General features: G+C 35.8%; 1 protein-coding gene across 1 annotated transcript in view; it reads right to left on the reverse strand.

The window, feature by feature from the left end:
* The window catches only part of FOXP2 (forkhead box P2), a 390,491-nt gene that overhangs the window by 115,138 nt on the left and 247,890 nt on the right, over window positions 1–27,463 (reverse strand). The window contains exon 6 of the mRNA XM_059473417.1: window positions 3,853–3,942. Coding sequence (XP_059329400.1) covers window positions 3,853–3,942 — 90 coding nt within the window. The remainder of the gene's footprint in view (window positions 1–3,852; window positions 3,943–27,463) is intronic.

Raw genomic sequence — 27,463 nt, forward strand, 5'->3', positions numbered from 1 at the left:
AAACTCATGCTAGATGATACCAGGTTCTTCAGTGGCTCTAAGGACAGTGACTTCTTGCCCTAGGAAAAGGAACTAACTACATGTTCTAAGAGCCAAGGTGACCTTTTTTCCTGTTATGCCTACTATGGAAATTTGGTGATAAGGAGAGAAATCCTTGAAAGCAATTAGTAAGCTTCACTGTGGATTACTATTATAACCAATTCTACAGAAAAGAAAAATATTCTGAAACAAAAAATGGCACTACAAAAATCTTAATCTTACTACAGCAATATTTTACTGGATGCACAGTAAAATAGTAAATGCTATTATCTCATCATATTCAGGTTAACATTACCCTCAACTCTGGTCACAAACCCTCCATAGCTATTTTGCAATATGTCATTAATCAATGTATGTACTGATTGGGTCCATTCAATTGGCGCATCAGTGTAATGAATGGCATATATAAACATGTTTCAAATACATTTATTCGGATATCTATACATGAAAGTAAAATCACTACCACAATTGGTACTCAAGCTTGTCAAAAGGGATGTTTTTCTTCTTCTGTTTTACATAAGACATGCTAATGGTTATGCCATCTGCAGTGTGAAACCCAGACAAATGTAAATGAAAGTAATAGTAGATCAAGACAAGCGTCTATCTGAAACAGCAATTTTTGCAGGTATTCTTTTAACTCGCAATCTAAATATAAGCCTCCTGTCCCTGAAAGTACAGGATAACTACTAGTTAAATGCAACTTTTGCACTAGAAACTAAAACAAAAACTTCTGCACTTTTACAATAGATCATGTAGCTAGTGGTACATTTGTAAAGGCTTTTCATGAGGATACAAAAGACACTCAAATTATTCTAGGAAAATTTCAGCAGTTCCCCTAAAGCCATCCCCTCAGTAAAGCACAGTAGAACATGATGACTTACCCAACACCCTCTTTTTGCAAAGCTGAAGGTTTCTTCAATCAGCTTTCAACTTGCTGATTAGCTAGTAGGTGCTGTAAGTCACTAAAATACTTGACGCATTATGAAACAACAAAGAGAACATACATAAAAACACCATATGCTACTTTCCCCCCCAAAAAGATGGCCACTAAAATAAATGCTAGTTTTTTTCCTCTTTGCCTCATGGAACAATAGAATATTTTACATCAAACTACAGAGCACAAGATGCATGGCAAGGCTTACCTAATAGCCACATATGCTTGCAGATGTGTGAGCTAATTTTAAAGGTTTTATTGCATTTTTACTAGATTTATAAATCAATTCTAACATATCCACAGTTGCCAGATTAGTAAATTGCTCTGAAATGGAGGAAATTAGATATGCACTAATTTAAAAGTATTTTAAAATATTAGGAGAAGTCTGTTTTCTCAATCACAAACACAAGTACAAGTATTTTTGCCTTATAACCTTCAATTTTTCTTATAAAGCTTATACAAATTTAGCAATTTCTACTGCTAGAAGATTTTGACTACAGTTATCATTAAATTTGCCATAAGAAAATAATAGTGCTGTACAATTTTATGACAGTATTTGGTCAAACAGGCAACATGGTGATCAAAATGTGAGTTCCCACTACATGATGAACAATGAACAGTAACAGACAGAAGTAGAAAAGCTCAAAGGACTCATTTCCAAAACCTTTATACATTCTTTTCACTAAAAAAGAAAATTAAAATGTAGCTTGTGCTCATATCTGAATTTACATGGTATTGGATACATAAAACCAAAGTCTGGGAGCAAATTCCATTTTTCCTCTCCTTTAAAAATGAACCACATGAAGTGTTCAAGGCCAGTAAGAGACACTACGTACACAGTGACGATGAAAGAAAAAGTTGGAAAATAAGCAATAATCTAGACTTTAGGGAGCATGTAACAATTTCTGAAAATAAAATTATTTGCTTTATTTTCTTCTTCCTGCCTCTCAAGTGTGACTCATGAGATGCTGATGCCTCCTGGGAAACAAGTGATACAGCCCTAGCACATCAAACCCTAGCATTTTAAGGGCACCAGGCCATAGTTAGTGTTTTAAGAACATGAAAGCACAAGATTCCCTCTCTTCATCTCATCATCCTCTGGGTTCTGTCTTTGCCTCTAAACATTTTCTATCATTTCAACAACGCCTACCACAAACAGTGCACTCCCAGACTTCTTTAACCTTGAAAACAAAGTTTGTGAATGGGTGGAGAATGTGAAAAGGGAAGTAGCTCTTGGACTGTGTTGGTTTAAAAGGTGGAGGATTAAAGTAAGAAAAAAATATGGAAAACACATACTGGGAAAATACCACTATTTATGCCTGTTTCATATACTTCCTTAGTGCCTGGTTCTGGCCAATTTAGAGACAGAACATAGGGCTAGATGGATCTTGTACACTCTTTATACAACCCAGGTTGCCTTTCAGAATGAGGAGCTGGCAGAATGAAGCACTTTCACAATATTCATTGAATCAATCATTGTCATGATTCAACCCTTCAAGGTCACTAATTCCACTTTAAAAACTTAAAAAGCCCACATAGTTGATAAGCTTCTACCTTTATGTCTACTCGTCTTATGTAGCTTCAGTGCAGAAGGTATTTGATACCCAGCAAATGTGAATTTGCACTTACAAAGCAAAGTCAAGGGTGAAGAGTGGGAAGTTGAGGGAGTCCCAGGACTCAGCCTTAGCCAGAAATGGACTACAACTGCAGCATGGCAGGATGCCATCATGTCCTGTTTTCCTTTTTTCCATTTTCTTTAGCCATATTCCTAAATTCTTGTTTGGTTCTAAGCAAATAAATAAAACCTTAGAAGTGTATTTGAAGAGAGCTGATCAGGAATGTAGAACTGTTTGCTGTGTCCAACACTGCTCTACTAAGTTTCACAAAGAAAAGGAGACAATGAGAATAACATTCAGAAACTGCACAAGTGAACAAATTTCACAACATTTCCCTGGTGGAGAAAAAAAATACATTCTAGTGCCTGGGGTCCTCGATTATGCATGACAAAAACTAAAAATGAGATAAAAACACCCTACTCCATCAGAAAACAGGGGAAGTCCTGAGAGAATAAATGCACACCCAGAAAAACCCATGTGAGGAAGAGAATGGTAGGATTTATACTTTTTTAATTTCCTGAACAAAATAAAATTGTCTGCAATAAAATGCAATTCAGCAGTTAAGCACCCATGTTGGTCTATATACAAAAGAGAACAAGTTTTGTCAGCAGAATGCAATTTGATATGGGACTCTGCATTAAGAATAAATGATTAATACCTCATAAAAATACCATACTGATATAATTTTCTAGGAATAAAACTCTTTTTATGTTTTTACTAATGCATTTAAAACAGCTATTCAATAGCAGAACTTCTTGTTTACTCATTCATAATCTAAAACCCAACAACATCCTAATGTGAAATTTCATGACATATGTTTTTTTCCAAAATGGCAGAAGCAGCTTTCATAATTTCATGCACTTGTGTTGGTAAGTTTCTGAACACTTCTCTGTCACCTAGGCATAGTAACTGTGAGGTATTTAGCTTTTCTCTGTTTTTTCACAGATACTGTTTTGCTCCTAGTCTTAACATGTTTTTACAACTTAAACCATGTACATATAAAAATCACATACCACACCTGTAACATGTCTATAAAGAATTAATGTAGCACAGTTACTGAACTCAGACCTAGTCTCAGACCTTTTAAGCATGTACAGCCACAAAAGGCTTTTGCATCCTGCAGTGGTTCTTCGCTGTGAAGTAAGCAGCAGCGTGTGAATATGCAGGCACACGGCTTAGGGGACAGGCACAGCCACACACCCCGCAGCCAGCTCCGCGCTCCTCCTGACACCAAGGTCCCAAAAGCAAGGAGACTTCACTAACCTGCAGCGGTCTCTGCTTCTCACTGCCCTTAGGAGATTTCAGTCCACTTGTCTGTTGCTGTAAAAGCAGCTGCCTTGCTGCCTGGAGTGCCTAAAAGTAAAAAAAAAAAAAAAAAAAAAAAAAAAAAAAAAAAAAAAAAAAAAAAAGTAAATAAATTCAACCAATTCCTAGAAAGAAATCAGTTACTCATTGCTAATTTTAGGTAAAAGTCCAATTGAATGAACAAAATCCCCTTCTATTCGATTTGTATTTGCTATATTTCAGACTTCAGGGTTGTTTTTTTTTTTTTAGTTGAAACATTAAAAAAAATATTCTGAAAGTACATATATAAGACTTCACTAGAATTTATGGATGTACATGAAATCCTGCAGGAAATAAAGTTAATTTGTTTGAAGTGCTTGAAGAGGAAAAATCATAAACTGCATCAATAGCCTCATTTCCACAAGGAACTTGTCTTTGAGTGTTCAACTAAAATGCCCACTCCCTTGCAAATTATCATTCAATTTGCATTTTCGTATTACAATTTGAAGTAAAAGCAAGTAGACTTCAAGTGTTACCAGAAGCTGTAATTAAATTTGACAAATCAACATCAGATTATCTTGAAAGTGAATTAATAAGGATATTCATTGAAGATTAAAAACACTTTTTGTACTTACAATTCAAGGAGAAACCTCTCCTTTGACAAAAAAAAAGGAGTACAGTTTTAATGCCAAATAAAAATGAGTGGTTTTAATTTGCATTCTTAGGAAAATCAGAGAACAAAGAAATTATTACTCAACCAACCAGATCAGGCTCAGGGATGACAGTATACCAATCAAAATAGAAGATGTTTTCATTTATTTTACGTTTTCATTCCAACTCAGCCAAATACAGTTAAACATATGAAATGTAAACAAACATTCTACCTACCCGAAGAATGCTAATCCGTATTATTTTTCCCTATAAAATTATTTCTAAAATATCAAGTGTTATAAAGTGGTACTTATTTGGAAATTAAAAAAAAAAAAAGCAAAACCAAAAAACGTGATTCAAAACATTTCCACTGAAACTACCTGGAGAACTCATTTTTTCCCCTTAGAAAAATCAGCTCAATAAATAGCATTTATAGCTTTACAATACATCACACTGTTATTTCTGTTATTAAAACCTACTGCAGATGGAATGTACTGCAACTAATGCCATTTGATCAATGTTCCCTAAAATAATAAAGATTCTCAACTGATAAAGAAAGGTACAATTTTGATTAGACTCAAATGAGCTGGTTTTTAAGATAGTTTCTAGTATCCATGACAACAGTTGCTTTGACAAGATGTGCATATGGCATTACACTGCCAGCTGGTGTGAACAATGTTTGAACTACTGCATTGAGATGCTGAGCAAACAGAAAAAGTTGCCACGTCTTAACCCTCAGGGAAGGCAGTCATCCCCTGATCAATTATGAAAAGACAGAGAGAGGGCTGCTACAGTCTGGCTCCAAGCAAGTTTTCTGAGAAGGCAGGCAGACATAGAAAACCAAAGTAAACAAAGTGAATGCACTAGTACCATCTCCTAACAACATTGATTTGTCTCCCCATAGAAGGCCCTGGTACAAAGTTTGCAGAGCAGACTTTTAACATTTGGAGACATTCCCACAACAATCTCTGTATTGTTTCATCAAATTCTCAAGTAATTACAGGTCAGCTACACAAAGAGTATACATTCCTCTGAACCTAAGCAATGAGACACACAGAACTATCTTCTCTCTGCCAAAAATAAACAAAAAGTTAACATATTTAAAAGTGCACTTGAAATATTTTGTTACCAAGGAACCACTGGGTGCATGATCTCTTCTGCACTCACAGTTCTTGAGCATATCCTTAAGGACAGTATTTCTCTGCCTGAGATCAGAGTTAAATTTATCTGTTGATTTCAGGGGCACCAGGATTTGGTCCCAAATTCTTGCAGTGGTTGAAGCAAAAACAGATTAAAATCACAAACAGAAGATATGTGGCAAATTTGTATTCTTTAATGTCTAGTGCTCTCCAAAAGGAAAACTTGAATGGAAGCAAGAGAACTACTGCACTCCAGAATTCATGAGATTGCACAGGCAAACTAACCTCACCACTTGGGATGATACTGCCAGGAGAATGAGAGAAGAGATCTGGAGTAAGAGGAAATGGAAAAAAAAAAAAAAAATAGACACAATAATCTTTTATTTTTGGCAGTTGCAGAAATCCTAATCTTCCTCAGCAGCAGTGTCTTCACATCAATACAATAAAACAAGCAAGTAAACATCCAGTAAATCTGTACATTTACAGTACTTGAAAATTAGAGAATCATAGCCTGCTGTAGCTTAGATTTAATCTAGACTGATTTCAAATTGTGGCTAGCATACTCCTGTGGAATGAGCCTAAGAAAGTGTGACTTCCTACAGCTAACTACAAAAAGAGTCACACTTCATGAAAAAGCAAGGCAGCACAACAGGATATGCTTGCATAAAAGGCTCTACTACTTAAACTATTTTGATTCATATGTGCTGGTTGGGATATCTCTAAAGGAGTAAAGGCTTATCTTTTAATACAGAATGTCTTATAAATGATGACTACCTGAATACTTCAGTGATCTTATTGTGGCAGTTTAGATTATTGTAAACACAGGAGATAGAAGAAGAACAGAAAACAATTTCAAGAGATCAGAGATGATTTAAAACTCATAAGGAGAAATCACTGTCAGCCTTTGTTCTTAGAGCAGTCATCATATAGTATTTTTTTCTCCAAGTGTGCTGCTTAACTTTACATTTTGCTACACAGTAAACAACCTCTCAGAAATACTGTTAATTTCAAAGCATTATTACTGACATTATTCATAAGTGAAGATCATGAGACTGTAAAACAATAGTTCTAAAAATTCATTTGCTGCTATTAAATCTTTGCAAAATAAATTGACAACTTGAAAGTATTTTACAAAATTCATAGTTTAACATCTACACTTCCAGTAAACACCCATCCCATGTATCATTTATAAATTTCTCTGACAATAACTCGTGATCTAAAAACAGTGTAATGAAGATAAAATAACAGATGCTTATAAATCTGACAAATCAAATTTATGTTGAGTCCCACCTCAAGTTAAGTGCAGAAAGAACAGATTCTATGGCACTCAAAATTGTATCTAGTTCCCAATAACACCTGTTTCAAATTTAGTAGGAACTTTTCCTTAATTATATAAATTAGTAAAACTATTAAAAAAATCCAATGTAGACAAAAGCCATAAAAAGAACTGAGGATTAGAAATTATTTTTATTACGTAAATGAAAATAATTATGAAGCTTTAAGTAATGGCTATATAGGAAGGAAAATTTGGGCATATGGTTTCCAGAACTCACTGTGTCTTCTAGTAAAATATTTATTGGGAACAGTACTTCTTAATATTTACTACGAAGCTTTGGCATAGCTAAAACATAAGCAGAACAGAAATGAAAATAATTGCATATAACTCACACTATTAAAGTTGATAAATTGCGGTAGACTTTGCTGTTTGTTGGCAGTATTACTAGGAGATATAACTTCCTTTAATATTGTATTCCAAACCCTTCTGTCTGATCTAAGCGTGATTCAAAATTATTTTTAAAGTTTGACCATTTTAATAAAGTGAAAGCTGTCACCTTAAGATGGTAAGCTTATTACTCTGTTTTTTAGAAATTAAATATATGTGTATTTTTAGGAAACAGATGTCACTCATATCCTTCCTTTAAAACCAGGAATGTTTAACCTATCAGCCTGTTGCATTTGAGACGTTAAAATGAAAAATGACATCTATGCCCATTAATATCATCAATGTATAAACAGCACAGCGTGACACATTCTTGAGAGCTGAAGGCTACAAAATCTCTCTGAAACATAAATAACAAAGCACTCAGAAGGATATTTGATGTTGATATTCATCTCTGAGAAAAACACTGCTGCCTGGGCTTCTTATGAAAATAGATGCAGCCCAAATGGATCTCCTGTAATTGGTTTCAGATAGCGAGGTCAAAAGAAATATGATACAAGAAACTATTATGTGGAACAGGCGAAACAAGAATGTTTATACAGGCACTCCCTATTTATACTGACAAGAGGTGTATACTCTGCAGATAACCAAAACACTTGCCAGAAGTCGACCAGATTCTTTTCATCCCTAATTCTGAATACCTATTTTATTTTTTCAAATGGCTGCATACCCTAACATTCCTGCTGAACGTAAAATAAGTTTCTGAACATCTAAGTTTCCAAATGGCTGAATATGTCAAACGAGAGTCATCTCGCTGGTAGCACTATGCAACCGAAACATATCAACATGCTAAGCTGGATTAAAGGCCAAAGACTGCTCTGCACTGGTTGAATAACAAGTTAACCAAATTATTACATGGCTACATTTATTATAAAAAACACTCCAGGAGAACCTCTGACCCTTTATAACCTGCTCGGGGCCTATTCTCTGGCTGGCTCCCAACAAGAATCCCAGAATTACTCATAGTTGTACAAACCCCTCAAAAGATAGTGACTGAAAGACAACATTGTTTAAGTCTTCCTAACAGCACTCAAATGATATGGCTAAACCTTTGTCTCTCACTGATTGTGTTTGCCCAGAAAGTTCTCTGATGAGTATCAGAGTCAGTCAGCACAGAAGCTTATAATCTTTCCAAATGGAGTAGCAAAGCAGCTAGCACTAGTCAAAGAATCTTGAATTTAAGATGAGCAGTCCCTCCAGAAGCCTCGATAGAGAAAGCAAACTCCTATTTTACCCAGTGAAAAACTCTCTTTTTTCTCTAAGCCACACAAAGAAAATTGAGGACAAATGTGCCACACTGGAAAGTCCATCTGTGTGTAACAGAAATCCAAACCACACAACCTGTCTGATTTTACCTACAAGAGATAGACTGAACAATTTTTACAGTGTTTGCCTATAGAAGTAGAACAGACAGCTAAGGCTGTTGGCACCAATTTCAAGGAATATATTACCTAAAAAAACCTAGATATTCCCTAAGAAGGATTTCATTCAATTAACCCAACATCGGACTATGCCAATACTCAAGCAAAAAGGTTTTTCTGTCTTCTAAATTAGATTAGGGTGCCATGCCTAATAGTAGAATACAGACCTGGAAGAGATCCAAATGTTTGAAACTTCCAGAAGAAGAGGCAATAGTTTTTGACTGTATTACATTCCCAAGTACTCCTGCCACCAGGCTGCAGACAGGAGGACAAGAAGTGGTAGTGCCCACCAAAGGCGGTCCTAAGCCCAACCCTAAGGGCAGGATTAAGTGAACATCGAATATGTTTGAAAACATCTGCTACATTAACGCTACAGGAATTTGTGCAAATGATTGCCTGGCTCTTGGATCTCCAGGCTGCCCAGCTTTTCCAAGGCTGGGAAAATTCTTCATTTGTTCAGGAAAGCAACTCTTCATGCCTGGGGAATTTCAGAGTAAAACAGCAGAGCACATTGAGGGTTGGGAGCAAGTAGAAAAAGACATTCTGGATCACAGTTTAACTTACATACTTACATTCCTCAAGTGCTTCAGCTCAGAAAACATAAGAATATGTCTGGATATGGCTCTCATTTCCTTGGACTAAAAGCACTTTGCTGTTGGTTGGTTGTTTAGCAGCAAGGGTGATGGTGTGTGTGTGTGGTTTGTTTTCTTAGGCTGATACTGCCAGTTTCAGTACACTGAGGCTCTGATTTTGATTCAGATTTGTGGTCTTCCCTGCAACACAAACGCCAGTAGAAGAAATGATCCTCAATCTACCTGAACTTCTGTTGTATCTTGATGTTATCCAGGATTAATTTTGAGTTGAAGAGAAAAAGTAACAGTAATAAAGTGATAAATGCAACATGAAATCTTATAATGCTGTTTAATAAAAGGAAATTAATCACATAATTTTCATAAACCTATTTTCAAACAGCAATCTATCAGAGAGAAATTATGCATCTGTAGTTATTGACCTTTCATTTCACCATGACTGATTTGTAATTAGACTAGTTTTGTGAAAAATAATAGTTAATTACCAGATTTTTTTTCACTCTAATTGTTTTGGCATTTTTTGTTGTTGTTTGGTTGCGGGTTTTTTTGTTTAGTGTCTTCCTTTTTTTTTCCTGTGTGAAGGATGCTAAATAAATACAGGGCATTAGGAATTAGCAGTTTACATATTTCATTTTAGAAAGCCAATTTAGCTTCTCTCCCTATAACCCAATTTAATAGATTCTAAAGACTTCTGCAAAAACAACTCTTTAATTTTCCCTGCCCATTATTTGACTGACCAAGAACTAGAAACAAAACACCCATAACAGTTCCATGCTTCAATTCCTGGCAGCATTAGCAGGAATGTCATCCCTGTAGACATGGACTGCATTGGTCATTAGGGCTCCATGTCAGACCACACTTAACATGGTGCCTGACAGCAAATCCAAATGCTTTCTCCAAAGCTCAAACCAGCTGAAGAATGCAAGTGTCAAAGGTTAGGAGAGATGGGGGCTCACAACACCAAAGTTGTGCTTGAACCTGACAATCTCCTTTCTTTCATCCCACATGCCTGAACTTAACTTTCTTTTTGTACACACAGAAGCAATCTACTCTTACTTCTTTGCTACTCCTTACATTACACAGTGACTAATTTAATTTATGAAATAAAAGAAACAAACAAAAACAACAAAACAGTGCACACATAAAAAGCCAGCAATCCAAGCTCACAAATATTCTGACACTGCTATTTTACTCCATGGGATGTGATTTTTAAAAGATTGGGACAGTAATAGTTAAACAGGAGAGCTAATCTCTTAGTTCTACATGAAAAAAATGTGGTAATGGCGGCACGTACCAGATTTCCATATGAAATCTGGTATGATCTATTTCCAATGAAAATCTGCTAACTGAAATTAAAAGCTGGAAATAAGTGTGCAGGCAAAGAAAAAAAAAATCCATGCAGTTATCACATTTGTGAAGCCAGAAATAAGAGAATTCCTTAAATTATTTTAAGTTTATTTAATATCATGCATATAGGTAGAATGCAAACATAGGATTTGAGAGGAGTTGGTTAAAAAACTTCTTTGAAGTTTGTACATTGTAGACATTTCCTTATTGGCTGTGAAACCTACTTTCAATTAAAGCAGTCAGAAACAAAGCAGTGTTGACTTAGGTAGAATAACAGATGATTTGATAATTTATAAATAAGAAAGGAACTGATGCAAGTTAAATCAAGGGCAGCCCCATGTGTATTAAGATCAAAATTCGGAGCAACTTTGGGAGTGGAAAGAAACAGAGTATCAAAGGAAGCATTGCAACTGTTAGAAGGTTATTAGAAGGCAAGAGTTTTTACAGATAGAAATCTGAAAGGAAATTTTAAAATTAAAGAAAATGAATTAAACATGGAGATTATTAATCAAATTATTAACAAAAAATCATCACCAAGATATAAACTAAACCAAGAAGTGAGGTAGATACAAAGCAGAAGGAAGCAGGCATGCTAACATTTTGTTCTGGCCAACAGCAAGATTCCCAGAATAGAACCTCAAGTTTGAGAGGACAGATCTGAGGACTGATTAATTTTGTTAAGCAATACAGAGAGGTAAAATAACATGTGAAGAACAAATGCCAAAACAATTTTACCCTAAAATAGCCCTAGCCATTTAGAAGTCAGAATGAAATACATCTATCTTTACAATTTATTTTCAATTAAATTACATTCTGCGCTCACTGGTAAAGGAGTGTTGACACCAAGTATCAGAAGCACAGATTCCTCATCTGGATACCCTCCTTGCAAGCTAGTAACCAAAACTACCCATCAAAGAAAATGGATCTACATGGTACCAAAATTAAATAAAATTACAGTAATTGTACTAATCAAACTCTCTCAGCCAATCCAAGTATAAGAAACTACATATCCATTAAAGAGTCACTGATTGAAAGGGCTCCAAATATTTGAATGATAACAATTTGATTTACCACGGCCCCTTCAAATCCATGTCCAGAGGAATGAGTGAGATTGTAAGCATGAAAGGAAACATGATCAAGATGGTCATATCAAGGTTTTAGTGTATGGGAGGAAGGCACAAAAGCCATTACTGAAATATCCAGCTGATTATCAGTGGAGAAGAAAAAGGTCATGACTGGTTTTCACATTTGATTTTATAAATTTAAATGATGTTTTAAATAGCTTTAATAGTTCTAATTATTGAGTTTTAGTTCTTACAAGAGTATAATTTAAAGAAATCTTAAATTTAATACATAGAGCTATGGTGAAAATCATGCATTCAAGACATTAAAAAAAATCCTGTCATATTATTATGATAAAAGCAACTGGGATATAAAAACAAAAGTGCCATACAAAACTGATACTTTCTTCAATCTTCTAAAGACTCAGTTAGTGAAATTTACCCAGCTTGGGACACAGTTGTTCAAATAGGTGGATCATTTTACCAGCAGGCAGGTAGGAATGGTATAAAGATGTCAATAGCCAACATATAGGATGGCAGAAGTCTAATCATAAAAACAGGAATTAACCCCAACTCTAAAGAGGTAACAGTCATCAGCAAGTTCTTGCACAGAAAAAATTAATTGTATTTCATGGGAAACACAAGCAAAAATGGCCTTAAACTGAATCCAAAGAGATTTAATTAAATTTATAAAGAAACTTTCCAATGGTAGAGTAATGAAGGAGTACAATAAATTGCGTACATGCTGCAAAAGCATTATCACTGAACCTGTTCAAGAAGCATCTTAGGGAACAGTTAAGAGCACCCATTCTGCTCTGGGACACAGAAGATCTCTAGAATGTCTCACAGCCCTGTTTTATTTGATTGTGTGGCTCCTGTGAAAGCATGCCAAGTTCGGATTACTGTGATGTCTAACACCTTGCTACATTTCAAATAACACCATGTTCTCATAAACTGAGTATCATGAAGCTCCAGCATGGTTTGTTTCCATGGTGAGCTAACAGCAGAGGATCAGCAAGAGCTGCACATACAGAGCTGCTCTTTGGAATTTTCCGATCTTACATGACCACTTTTGTGTTTATGAGACTATCCTTGAGATTTTGGACTGAACAGAGAAATAGTATACAGAACAGGAGATGGCTTAGAAATAAATGCTCTGAGCCCTAACTGTAGTCAGAGATCCTGATCAGGATTCTTGTGTCCTCACCTCCAAGTATGGACACAACAGTAGGAGAAAACAAGATTTTCTTCTAATTACAATTCCTGCTAGAAACAACAGAGATGTGTGGCTGACATGGAGAATTAAGAAGAGGAGAGAAAAATAAGGCAAGGATGAGGGTCCAAATCACCACTAGATAAACCTAAGCCAGACATCTTCACAAATGAAAAAAAAGCAAAAACAAACTGATCCATTTTTGGCCATGTTTTTAATGAACTAATTTGATACAAAGTTGCTATGTAAATCTCAACCACATTAAAAATCAGTCTATATTGCTAAAGGTAAATCAGATGAACTGAAATCCTACTGCATATATTTTTTATTCTTTCTTATGGATTTTTTTGTAATGCTTTCTAAAACTTCAGGTAACATAAACTAAACTAACAGGAACATATTCAATAAAAGAGTGATTGGGGAAGAAACAATAAACATGAATGTAAACAGGCAATATGACAATAGCCATTTTATTTGCAGTCTTTCAAGGTTTTTGAGAAACCGTAATTTGAAGGCAGGAGAGGAGTCTGGTCTGCAATTAAAAAAAAAGCCAGTAAAAACTTGTCTTAAGATGATATAAAGTAAATTATGCAAATAGCAGCCTGTTTCCAGACACTAAACTTATCAATGGTGGCATTGGGCAATAGTTCTGAATAGTTCTGAAATGTGTTGAAAACAAAAGGTCTGATCTAAACTCCTTGGAAGAATTCTGAGCACTAAAATCTGGCACTAAATGTGGACAGAGAGATGCCAGAGGAACCTCTGTGTCATGATCACAATTTGGTTTATATATTTGTATAAAACATGTATGTTTTATATGTGTTATATAAGAGCTATCTGCATTTGCAGTCTACTCTGACCTGCTTGAATTATTACAATTTCAGCTCTTCACTTGGACTGCTTATCTACCTTTTAACTTTTTGGTGCATTTTGTGATGATCTAGAAGGCACAATCCACCACGCAGACACCTCTGTCTCTGAAGAATATGAACCTTCAGGTTCTTGCTGTAGTTGGCAAGTGAATTGTATGTTTTGAAGGGTAACCCTAACAGTCCGTGTAGACAGTGCTACTGAGAAAGCATTCTCTACTTCAGGGACTTTTAAGAGTGAAGATTATAAGAAGAGTGAAATGACAAAGAGCTTTAATTTTAAGCTAAAATGCAAGTATAGAGAGACTGGCAAATGTCCTCAGGCTCTTCATCCCAGTTTCAGTCCTTGTGAGGACATCTAGTAGGAAGTATATTCTTTATGATTAGAAACTTGGAGGGATGAAAAAGAAAAGACCTGAAGCTATTAAAATTGTTTTGCAGAAGAGGAATAAAGATATTTTGCAAATCCCAGGGCATTTAGGTGCTGGAGAACTGATAGCAGCTGTGCAAGGAATTCCCAAGTAATATGCATGAGCAAATGCAACAGGTTAGACATTTGAATTAAAAAGTACATGTTTCTATCACACTTCATCAAACTCACCCAGGAAAAAATGATCTTTTTTAATACTGCCTTGGCATCTACAGTAATCTTCCCAAACAGCAAGTTAATCAAGGAATTATAATCATGAATATGCTCAGGGGCATTATCACCTTTAAATGCATCTGTACAAGCAGACACACCCAGGTATGCTGGTGCCAAACATATGTAATATTTCACATCAGTATTCTGGCATCAGACTGTGAAAGGTCCCTATAACCATGCAGCATATATTACATAATCACTACCACTAACATGCAGATAAAAAAAAAAATTTGCAATCTACTGCATGATCAAAATATGTTGGAAATTAAGTTGAGATATAAATTTTCCATATATTCCTTCAACTACTCTTTACATAAATCAAAACTTAATAATCAGCTTTTATTTTTTTAGTCCACTGTCATGTCATCAACTTACTATGGTCTAAGCTCAGTCACTAGACTTCTCTTCTAAAGCCAGTCCTCTTTCCACATTATACAGAGCTCAGATTTCATGTCCTAGAAATATTTTCCAAATTCTCCTTCCTATATTACTTTCTTTTTCCTTCTTGGTACATTTTAAACTTCAGCAAACTGTAACTATATTGCCTTTTAATTTAATTTACTAGGCACAATGCAGTGCATCTTTTCTGTGAACATTTATCTCTCTTATCATCACTTCTTCACACCATGAGTTTCAAGTATTACACAAAACATGGATCTATTCCTGACAATATATCTCAATACTAGTACAGTGTTACAATCTACAGTAAATTTTAATTTATTTTAGAAATTTTATATAATCTATCAGAGATTGATTTTTTTATTTTGCAAGAAAAAGCACAGATAATTTCATCTCTGAGATTTGGGAAAAAATACATGACAGACATCATAGTGTTATAGCATTTTTAGTGAGAAGAGCTTGTCTTTTATGAGAAAGCCTTCTGGATAATGCCCATTCCTCTACTGCAATTCCCAGGGATATTCTTGTGCCATAGGACAGTGGACTGAAGAATAAAAACAGGACAGAAACTATTTTATGTGAGGACTTTGGGATGGCTTTGAAATACTTTCTGGAGCACAGTTTATGGCATATGCTGCTACCTGAAGAAAGAGCTGTTGCCAGCAGGTGAAACAATCTTTGATTTTAGATGAATGTCAGAGGTTCTCACCCTCTTCTTCAGCAATCCCCAGGTTCATTAATAACACTAAGGCATGAACCCTGCAAACACTTTCATGTACAAAGTTGCAAAAAACATAGGGAGTGCATTACTAATAAAGGTATGATGACAATATCACTTTTACCAACTCTCTCAGGCTTCACCTACACTGAAAACTTGAGACTAACTGAGAATGTGATTTTCTGCACCAGCAAGCTGTGAGTACGGCTGTGGGCATGCATTTTTCACCTGTGCTGACCCATGCACTCCCAAGCTATGCCCTGGCACAGCTCTGCAGTCAGACTTCTCCAAGGACCAATCTGATTATGGAATTGGGTGCAGCTATCCCAGTTTTGGGGACTAAAATGCGTGTTAGCTCACGTGTGTCTCACCCTGTGTCAGCTGCTCAGTTTAGTATCCAGGTGTTTAATTTACTAGTGAAGATCATGGCTATATGGTCAAAACAGTTGAGCCACATGTTGTTTTGGAGCCTCTCTTGGCAGAAGCAGCCAGGTTGTGTCTTTGGGATGGCTTGTGAGAGTGTCAAAGAACCTTAATTTTATATCTGTACAGGTTGGAAAAAATAAAATGTCAGAAACAAGAGCAGACACTCCAGGGTGGTGGGGGAATCAAGACTCCTTTCATTCTGAACTGCTGCATCCTGAACCTCCCATGGTGTATCTGCTGATGACTTTTAAGTAGCAGTTTTTTATAGACACCTTATGCATCTGGGAAGAGTTCTACTGAGGAAAGTCAAAATTTTGACAACACCCAAGGTTTTATGAAAAACCTTAAATTCTTTCATTAAAGAAGCAGTGGCAAAACCCCCAAAGAATCCAAAGCATGTGTTTCCAGAGTTACCATCAATCCAATCCACAAAAATAGTACCATATAATAATTTGTGTAAATACTAATATGGTTGATAGTATTTCTCATCCTCATGTTTAGGCACTTAACACTGAGTATTCAGAGTTACGTAGTTTGACAAAGGCTCTAAAATAAGTCATTTCCAGAGCTCAGGTTAGTCACCAACTCCAAGAGTGCCCCAGATCTCAAAGGTGGGACTGAACTCCATCTGCTACTGGCAAAGGAGCAAGCAGGTTACTTAGCAAAGGTGACTGGGACTCTGGAGCCAGATGGCAGAGAGCATTGCAAAGGCTTTGGTGTACCACCAGTGGCATTGACACAAAAACAAGTGAAAAGAGTAAAAAGATCCAACTTCAAGCACTTAAGGTTTTGGGTTTTTTTAATATTATAAATACTTGTATTTGTTTATTTTAACAATACTATGAGAATGGGATTTTTCAGGAAAAGCACACTGTGAAAATGAAAAGTGTTAGGAATGTATTTAAAAATATGTAATCATCAGTATTACTTTTCTTTAGATTTTTCTGCATCAGAATTTGGGAAGATTCTGGCCTCTCTGAAGAAAAGCTGCATTATACCTTCATTGCCATAAAACACACAGAGAAAAGGTGAATCGCAGAAAGACCACAAGGACTTAAAACTGTACATTAGGGACAATTTTTTACAATTTTTTTATAAGTGCAAAGAGAATTGCAGCAAAATAAAAACAATGGAAGTAATGTCAAAGAGAAATTAAATTTCTTCCCAACTAGAAGTTACTTTAAAAGACTCATATGGTAGGCAGAGTATAAAAATCAGGCCAGCACAATATCATTGAGAATAGATATTTTGGTTACTAGAGATGATTATGCCATTTAAGAAAAAAAAAATTAATTTTACTTGAACTGACATCCTTAATTTTCAAGGCATGTGTTTTTCTGACTAGTCTGACACAGTTTAAGTAGTATAGATAGTCTCTCTTTTATAACAAACACTAGCAGACTCCAAAGTGACCTAATAGGTCCCATTCTTTGAAATGTGAATACATGAAATTCACTCAAGTTCTTACATCATCTTGCAAGACAACATATATCAAGATCCCCATTTAAAATTATTTAGATGTGAATTAACAGCATTCCAAAATAGACATTTTGCAACAAAGTTAAAGTTCAAAAAAACCCCTAAGAGCAATGCTCACAGGAATTCTCACCTATACCAATCATTAAATTTGTTGGAAGAAGTGATTTCTGAAATTTTACCAAATGCAAGTGGTAGCAACCTGAGCATTTGTTTTCCAGGTTGTAGGTTTTTTCAGAGAAAGTTTTCTTAAAATTTCTTCATTTTTGAGAACTACAAGCCTCTGTTGCAACTCCTTATTTAATCTCTGTTCTAGAACATATTTTTTTAAGTTTTGCAAAAAATATTACCACATATTATATATGGGGTAAGCAGAAGCTAAGCAGAATTCTGATTTTGGTTCAGTTTGGAATTTTTTTATTAGGTGTCACAAGAAGACAAAACAATGACACCTAAAGCTTCAAAAACATAGTTTTATAAAAATCAAAAATTAAAGATAAGGAGAAGAAAGTTTCTACTTGAGAGAAAAGAAGGGGATTTAGCAATGTACATTCATACAGTCATAAATTATTGTGTTGTATCTAACCTGCCACAAGCCATATCTATTCATCCACTCTGTAATACAGCTTCAGCAAGTTTCCTGAATTTCTCAAGTAAAAATAAGGTTTTGGAAACAGAATTCAACATTTCACATGACAGCCTTTAATGCATCCTCAAATTCCAATAATTAGTAGGAGTAAACATAGGAAGATATCTGGTCCTGTATCCAGAGCTGCATTTCTGAAACTGTTTCCTATACAGAAAGGAATAAAAGCTCCTGACAAGCAAAGGAAGAAGGGACAAGTCAAATCTGTGTTAAATTAAATGCTTATACTTTTAAGTCCTATCATATGTTGATTGTCCAGACCATTATAAATATAATTGAATATATAATATCTTTATATGGATGGGTGTTCAACAAGTAAAAATTAGCTGCAATTAAATCCTGCCCTTGCTGATTACTATATGTGTTCAGCTGTCAATCTTTCATGTCTACTCACACTGTAGCTAATTTCAAGCAATATCCAAAGGTATTCCAATTTCAAACAGATTTTAAACCCTTCAGTCTAGTGAAGAAGAAAAGCAAGGTGACAGTGAAATTCAAGCATTCTGCCATGAGACACAAGAATGGAGTGTGCAGAGATGTTAATTTGACTGGGGCACGTTTCACCAAGGGCTAACATTTCTGTAGAATCCTCAAGTCAGATATAAATGTTTCTGAACAACAACAATTCCCCTCTGTTTTCTTTTTTCCCCTTTCCTTTCTGTTTAATGTTAATGGAAGATGCCAGATGGATGGTTTTGGAGATTACAATGCACTTTTTCTATGTTCAGGGAAAGTTCAGCACAGTCAGCTACAGAAGCTAGTAAGTGCTAGCCCATCACTGCCTCCTTTTAAGGGGTACAAAAGTAATTCTACTTTCATGCTCTTTTACTCTTAATTTCTTGTACTGATTATGCCAATTAGAGCAGTTGTCTTAGTGATGTTGCCATCTGCCTTCTAGAAATCTTACCTGCCTGGTTATATGCTTGCAGGAACTGACAGCTGCAGAACCAATCTGATACAGATCATGTAACTATCCCTAACAATGAGCAAGGAGATAAGCAGCAGACTGAGTGGTAAACAGCATTGAGTCATTTATACCATTTCTGCCTTAGTGTGCTCTCTTACTGTGGTATACAGACTGCATAAACTTTAAATAAATGAATGCATAAATATAAAAATATATTCTAGAAACTATATTTAAGCTGGAAGAAATTTTGGATTGTCTTTACTGCAGATATCTGGAACTGTCTTAAATGTGGGGACCAAAGAGAGAACAGTATCTAAGTAAGATGCATGATTGCACATCTCCTAACACAGTATCTAAGTTCTTTGCCTCTAAACCTCATCAGTTTACAAATAGTTCTTGTCCAGTGTAGAGAATATCTAGTTCATACATTATACTTAGTTTCCTGGTGAACAGACCATTTGTTTTCAAACCCAAATCAAATCCTTTATTCTTGAAGTCCTAGTCAATGTGACCCCCTAGAAAACCTTGTGTACATTTTTTTCTTCTGATCTGTCAACCTTCCCTTTTTTATTATGGTTGTCTTCTTCCCTGGGTGACTCCAAGGGCTTCCTTACATTGCCCAACATCATAGTCTCATCTTCACCCATGTTTCTGTTTCACTCAAGAACTTAAAAGTCTTCTCTCAAAACTTTTTGCAGTTAATTTCCTAATACTGACCTTAATCTTTCCGAACGTTTTCTTTAGATTTTAAGATTATTCCTTAGGTTTAAATAAATAAAAATAATAAACAAAAAGTCAAAAAATGTTATTAACATGGTACACAAGTAAAATAGATGGATTTAATGATACTTCATTTCTTCTTACCCCTGTTCTTAACTGCTCTTTTCTCCTGTATTTTAATCCCTGCTGAATCTAATTTATATGCTGTGATTAGTATGTTTAGAATAGTCTTACTTTCAGCCTGAAGGGGTTCAAATATGTTACTGCTTTGTAGTGCAACAGTATTATTTTGCTTACAGTAGTAAGCATTCAGAATATCTGTGAAGTCCCAAATGCAGTAAGAGCAGAAGCAATATCAACTGATTTTAAAATATAACATGTCATTTTATATAAAATAGTAGCTGCAGTTAAAGCCACTCTTTTCTGTGAACAGAATACACATGAATAACAGAGGGTTTTTACATGCCACATAATAAGCAGATCTGCATACAAAAGCATTTAAAATATAAAGATAAATGAGGCCATTGGAAGAGAGATTTGCCAGGAAAGAAGACTAGGACTCTGTATTAACACTTGGGCTAAGTCCATGAAGCCAAATATGCTTTTGCCTTTCAATATTGTCTTACAGGCAGAAAGGAAGCTGAAAGTGCCATGTTCAGAGCCCTCTCCTCAGTGGTGACCACATTTGCACATAACTGACTTCATCAACCAGAAACATGCCATGTGCAACGCAATGGAGAAATAAAGAATAGACACTAAAGAAAACTGTGCTCTGAACAACAGCAGAAAATGCAGAAAAAGGAATGAAATAAAGCAGTACTCCTCATTAGTCTTTCATTTCCTGAAATACTGAGTTTTGTAAAAAGCAATTTAACTACACACAGAGTAGCACTGACTCACAGGCTTCTACTGGGACATCTCAAAAGATCCTGGTACTGAAAAGAAAGACAGGTAATCTCTATTTTTATGGGCTTTTGTTTGGTTTCTTTTTTAATGGTAACAAATTCTATACTTTTTAAAATTTGCTTGAAAATTCTTTAGGAGGATCCTAAACAGGGCAATGCAAAAATCTGTTCATTCTGAAAAGTGGCCATCGTTTTCAAGACTAGCTACAGTTTGCCCTTTGTGCTTTGAGACTGAGAATTCAAAAATGCAGACCTACAATAGCCAAGCTGCCCCTTTTTATCTGGAGGCTTTGGGTATCCCCCAAGATTTTTATATAAATGTAGTGCACTCTGGTTTACATTAGAAAAGGAAACATTTATCTTATCACATTGATATCGGCTCAGCACAATATTACATTCTGGAATAAGAAAATATTGCAACTTTTCGTGAAAAGGTCAAGAGGTACTGTTTATCTTCAGGGCATAATGAATTACATCGTATGTCCTCCCCAAGAACTCTGAAAGAATGGAATATGTTTTGACGCACAATGCACAACTCAGGGCTCTGTGACTGTAGGTGGAATAACAAACAAAGCTTTAGTGGAATACTTCAAGCTTTAAAATTCTATATAAATACAAATCTACGTGAGAAACCTGGCTAACAAGGAGTGCTATTGTTACTAAAAAATATGTGTGACAATTCTAATAAGGCATGACCTTCAAATCTCTTCAACCTCTTAACTGCATCCTAAATTCAAGTTTACTTACTTATATTACATGTTTAAATTTTTAGCTGTTCAGCTAGGCAATGTAATAGATACAAGTTTCTGGTGTCCAATTTTACAGTCAGAACACATCTTTTTATTTAGGAAAATCACATTTTCTCTTATGTCTGACTGCTTAGTTTATGCTGCAAGGATCCCATTCTCAATTCACTGTTACTAATTGCTAAATACTGCCCACTTTTCTAAAGAAATGCTTCCAGTTAGGTTTCATAATGAAAAAAAAAAAAAAGAAAAAAAAATATTATGATAGCTGAATCTGAAATCCCAATAATAGAGACTTGCATCTCCTCATATTTCCTGTATCAGGACCAGTGACTAGTAAGTGTGACTTAGTCCTGAATAATCATTTTTCACAACAAGTGAGAGATTGAATTAACAAATGAACAAGGATCTGTGGAAACAAATGAGAGTTAAACTAGGGAGTAATGGAAACACAATATATTTGAAAAATTTCTACTGCTCTGCAAGTTTCCTTTTGCAATCATATTTTGCCTATTGTATTAAGAAATTAGTGGAATGCTGATGGAGATTGGAGCAGTAGTCTGGAAGGGAGATGTGTATCAGCATGCTCCTTTTTTTTTCTGACACAGCAGGGCTGGTTGGTTACTATCCACTAGCCAAGACTGCTGCAAGGAGCTTCTCCTTACTCTGTCCAGTTGAAACTCAAAACAGTGATCACAGTGGTCAGCCTTTACCACTTAATACAGGGAAGAAGTACTCACCGAGCTGAAATTCGTCTCAGATGGCAAGTGAGAGCTAACAGCACCAGCTCTTTAATCTGTTCATTCAACACAAGAACTCACATTTCAATTTATTCTGCCACGAGATCTTGAAACACACAGTGGTCAAAGAAGAATCAGTAGGCAGGGGGTGCTCTAACACATACTATAGATCTTTGGCAATGTGGAAATAAAATGAAAGAGACGAGCCTGGAAATGTGTGGAGACACACCTAGACTAAATATCCAGGACAGTCAGGGAAACCTTTAACTTCAATTCAGCATACGGGTGAGAAATAGAGAAGAAGTGAATAGAGAAGTCTTTCTATTTGTGGGTACTGGGTCAATAAGAAAACAATGAAGATCAATACAAACTGCATCACTTGAGGGCACTAAGCCTCCATCAGACCTACAGACAGAAATGCCACATCAGTGACAACAGCTGAACAGCATCAATGGCAGGATCAGGCAAGATCTCAATATCAAAGAAGTTATCTGAAATAAAGTAGCTTAATAGACTGAGCTTGAAGCTACATTGTGTGGGAGAAAAATCACAGCTACATCAATTTCCCAATGAATATGCCAAACACAGATATTTATGGAGTAAATCAAAGCTTCCTTTTTTAGATAACAGCTCTTACCCCATGATACAGAAAAAGGGAAAATAAACAAGAAAAGGAAATATATTACTGTAAGTAATAAATAAATATTAACTGGAGTGTAATATCATGGTTGTGGGAGGTGGAGACATGAACAAACTGAATAAATAGACAGAGTTGGGATCATAGAGTTGTTCAGCAAACAGTCTGATTGGAATATTATTTGGGTCTGCCCTGACATATACAAAAGTAACTGTTAGAAGAAAGTAGAGTGAAATGAAAAGACTATTTATATTCAAAAAGTTCTGAATTAATTCTTCATGAATTCATTTTGTTTTCTGTTAGAAGTTTTATTTCCTCTGTTTTTCCTAATAGAACAAACATCGAGGCATGTCAAATCATGTAAAGTATCATCAAACATATCAAGATTTTTTTTTTTCAGAAAAAGGAAACAAAAGCTATTTTCATCAAATTTCATGATAGTAACCATGGCTGCCTCTGTCCAAAATTGCAATGAACAAAACTGCAATGAACAAAAAACATAGAACACTCTCTCTGGTTTTCTTTCCAAAGTATTCTTACATTCTTAAAATATGTCACAAACAAAGCAAAAAACAAGAAAAAATTACAGACTTACAGGATGGTTAGATTTTAATAGGACATTTAGGCTTTAATAACTTACTATCAGATTAATGATAAATATTAATAGCCTTGAACAGGGCTATGCCTAGTTCTTCCAGCTGGCTTCTAAGTGAGTCTTGAAGCAGAGTAGCAGAGTTTTTGATCAAAGTAATACTCCCAATTTTAAGAGTGCTTAGTATGCATAAAATGCTTAAAATTCCTAACAAATTACCTTTCAAGTCCAAACTGCTAAAACAGTAAGATAAATTACTAAGTATAAAGTAGCAAAAATGAAATAATATAACCCATAATTCCCACATGTTTAGCCAAGTTTTATCATTTGTCCCTTACTATTTAGGAAAAAACATCATATAAGAGGATAGCTCTGCCTTCCACACCATTTAAGAAAAGCACCCTTGACTCAAAAACTAAATGAAGTTTTCTACTTTGATTTTTTTACATTTTATCTGACTTTTCTGCATCTTATTTATCAGGTTCTACCAATGGTTTTCTGTTGGAGTTTTTTGAGTCATTTGGCCACAGATTTCTCACTGGATTTTAACAATCAAAATGCATAAACAAATTTTAAATACAGAGTTAAGAGTTGTTTCTTCATGCTCTTTTTGCATATACCAATACTGGACAGCTGTTGGTAAATTACAATAATTCAGACCAACTGAAAGGACTGCCTGTATCTCAATAAAACAGGTTACCATTCTCAGGTTGCTCTGAGAAGGAACTGAGGATATCCCTGGACTTGCTGGGCATTTTAGATTCAACACTTGGCCTCTCAGAGCAGTTTTCATCTTTGAAAACAATTTTTTGGCTTTAAGGAACATTTCTGAAGGGCTTGGCTAGCTCCAGGCACTTAACCCTGGTTTGCACTTGCAGTGCACCAAAGGCTGTGGCTTCCAGCTAGGAAGTCACCGGCTGACTGACAAGAGACACAATATCCTGGCACAGTACAGGGAGTACAGACTGAAACTGTATCCTTGATGCACTCTGCACATTTTGAAAAAAAACAAGGGAAAAGAAGGTACTGTCTGAAGTTCTGAGAAAATTCTGGAGCCCAGCTCAAGAAGCAGGAGAGGCATTGATTGAGAAGAACAACAGAGATATGGACAAAAATGGATTTTGTGATCATTATGCAATTATTTCCAACCTGTAGGAGGGGGAGATGAAGCAATTAGTGGCCATCCTTGGGAAAGGAGAAATAAAAAAAGCCCTTTCTGCCTTGAGGAATCCTTCACATCTCATTGACATCACAGCGACTGTTGGAAGTTACAGTTAGCCCTCACAGCACTTTTCTGATCATTGGTCTATGTGTAAAAATATTTGATATTTTGGGCCATTCTTCTCTTATATTGCCAAAAACCCCTCTTCTCCTTCAAACTGAAGTTTGTCTATTAAGCCTCAGGTACTAGGGCCTTTAAGATAAGGAAGGATAAGAAGAGCCCTTAGGACACTTAGCACAGCTAATCATAAAAATCATGAAGCAGAGTAAGATATTTGTTCCTTGCATTATACAGAAACAATTAGGGGGTACAGATCTTCCTAACAGATTCTTTTTTCATTATTTTGTTATTTTACGAAGGAAACCATTAAAGAGGAGAAAAAATTCCAATCAGAAATTGAAGCACATTGTGCTAGATGTTCAAATAAACACAGTGCACAGACAGACCCTGCAATAGTTTGGAAACTGTTCATGAAGGGTAAGGGCCAGTGAATAAAAGTATAATTAAGTTATGCAGTGAAAGTTTCTCATGGACCCATTGAAATTCAGTGATGTAAAAACAGTAAGTTAAAGAATATTTTGCATTATCTATTCACAGAAATGGCATGAAGACAGATTTTTGGCATCTCCTTAAAAGCTATGAAAAGCAGCCCAAAAATAATAGGATAAGGTGTTTAAGAGAAGGTTTTAGGAGCATAAATACACACAGTAGCAAAACTGGAGTGTGCTAGCCACTTTGTTGTTTGCAGATAGGTGCTAATTTACATTCTGGGATATTTTAGCACCTGAGACAATACCAGGACAGGTAGATGAGTCTGTGCATCACAAACATCACCAGAATGGGGTTAGTGTAGCCTGATACACAACACATGCTTCAAAGATGCTCACAAGTTCTGGCATAGATTTTAAGTATTCCATATTTCTCCCTCAGATTTGTACTTCTGAACATTATTATCAATATAGATAACATGATTGTTTTATACATTCTGGTTTTTATCCCAAGCAGCATATGGGGCTGACTTTTGATCCACAGGTTTATAAGCTGTTCCAGGTGCCTACAAAAGTAAAAATTACATTAAATTAAGAATGCAATGTAGTAACACAGGATTATACAAATTGCAGTATTTTTTAATTATCCTTATGCAAGAGGTGTCAATAGAATAAGATGAAAGTTATGGTTTGACTTATGCAGCATTATAAGTATGGTAACAAATGGAATGCAAGAGGATAGCCAAACATCTTTCATTATCTGCAGTAATGTTATACAACAGCCACAGCATCAAACTGTAGGCATGTAATTAGGATTGCTCTGAAGCAGCAAAAAAAGCATATTGGCCACTCAGATATTTTTTGCAACACAAGATGAGTTTTTACTGATTTTTTTTTTTCCTTGACTGTGACTCTGCTTTCAAGCGCACATCCTTGAAACTCCATGGCTTCTTCCTCAACCCTCCCATCACAGTTCCTCCTCTCTCCTTTAACTCTGTACTTGCTCATGCATATGTGGAAAACAATGTTTTCCCTCCTGTGCTCCTCCCCTTTTGTTTCTTCTTTCAAATTCTTCTAATAAACAAAATGCATATAGCTCATTTTCCTTGTATTACAGAGAACATCATCCAAACCAGGGAAGGGTGCTCTAAAATGGCCCCTACATCACTCAGGGGAGCCAGCTGACGACTTTAGGAGCAGTCTGTGATCCAAGCCCTTACAGGAGAGCTCCTCTCTCCCAACATGGCTTCCATACTAGGAAGAAATTACCTAAATTATGACTTCCACTGAGAATAATGAAACGTCATCCATTTTGCAAGATAGCCTTTAGATGTGGAAATTTCCTCGACAGCGTATGTTGAGTTAGCCATGGCTAGGAAAACAAAACCTCATGGTTGGTGAGGAAAAATGAATCACAGCCAGAATACACATGGTTTTTGAATGCCTCCAGCTGTAGTGCAGACACTATGCTTCAGTAAGTTTCAAAAATAAAAAAGCAGCAGAAAATGGGCTGCTACTACTGCAAAATCACACAGGACTAAAATGCTTGACAGAATTATGAAAAGAATTAATTTGAAATTAATTTCAAAATTAGAAATCAAGATCCAATTTATGTTTTAAATTCTCAAACAATTAATTTTATGTTCATGAAATTAATGTGGGTAAGAATATGATATATTTAAAGCCTAGCTATAATGTGCAAAAACTTCAACACATTTTAAATGGAGAACTGTATATACCACTTCAGTAACAATCAGGCTGTCCTCATTTTTTCAGCTTATTTTCTTCCCACTCAATTAACTCTCTAAACTCTATGTTCCTGTACTTCACTGCACCTCAACCCTTTGTCTCCCCTATCCCCATCATCTTTGGGACCAGATGACTTTCTGCTGAGGCTTTGCTCCCAGAAACCCAGGCAAGCCACCAAGATACCTCCTGGTGCTGTCAGGGCTGGGTAATGCAGCAGGCACAGGTCCCAATCTCAAGCTTCCCCTCAAGGGAAGGACCATCTTCCCAGTCTCCCACAGACTCAGAGTGATGTGCTGCCTGCTAGTCCATGCACCTTCCCTGCTACTGTCACCAACACTAAATTAAACTACCACAGGTGCTCCACTTAGTGCTCATTGTACGGAGGTATTGTCCAGAAACTTTTATTGCCTTCATAATGAGTTTTATTTGGACAGTTACATCTACATGCAAAGGATAAAAACCATTAATTTGGTATGGCTGAATTTTGAATTAATTCTTTGTGGGGTAAAAAAATTCCAAGTACTGATGCATCAGCCTAGAGAATGGCCAGTGTGCAAGAGTCCTA

This window comes from Ammospiza nelsoni, chromosome 5 (assembly GCF_027579445.1).
Source record: "Ammospiza nelsoni isolate bAmmNel1 chromosome 5, bAmmNel1.pri, whole genome shotgun sequence".
Lineage (NCBI taxonomy): Eukaryota > Metazoa > Chordata > Aves > Passeriformes > Passerellidae > Ammospiza > Ammospiza nelsoni.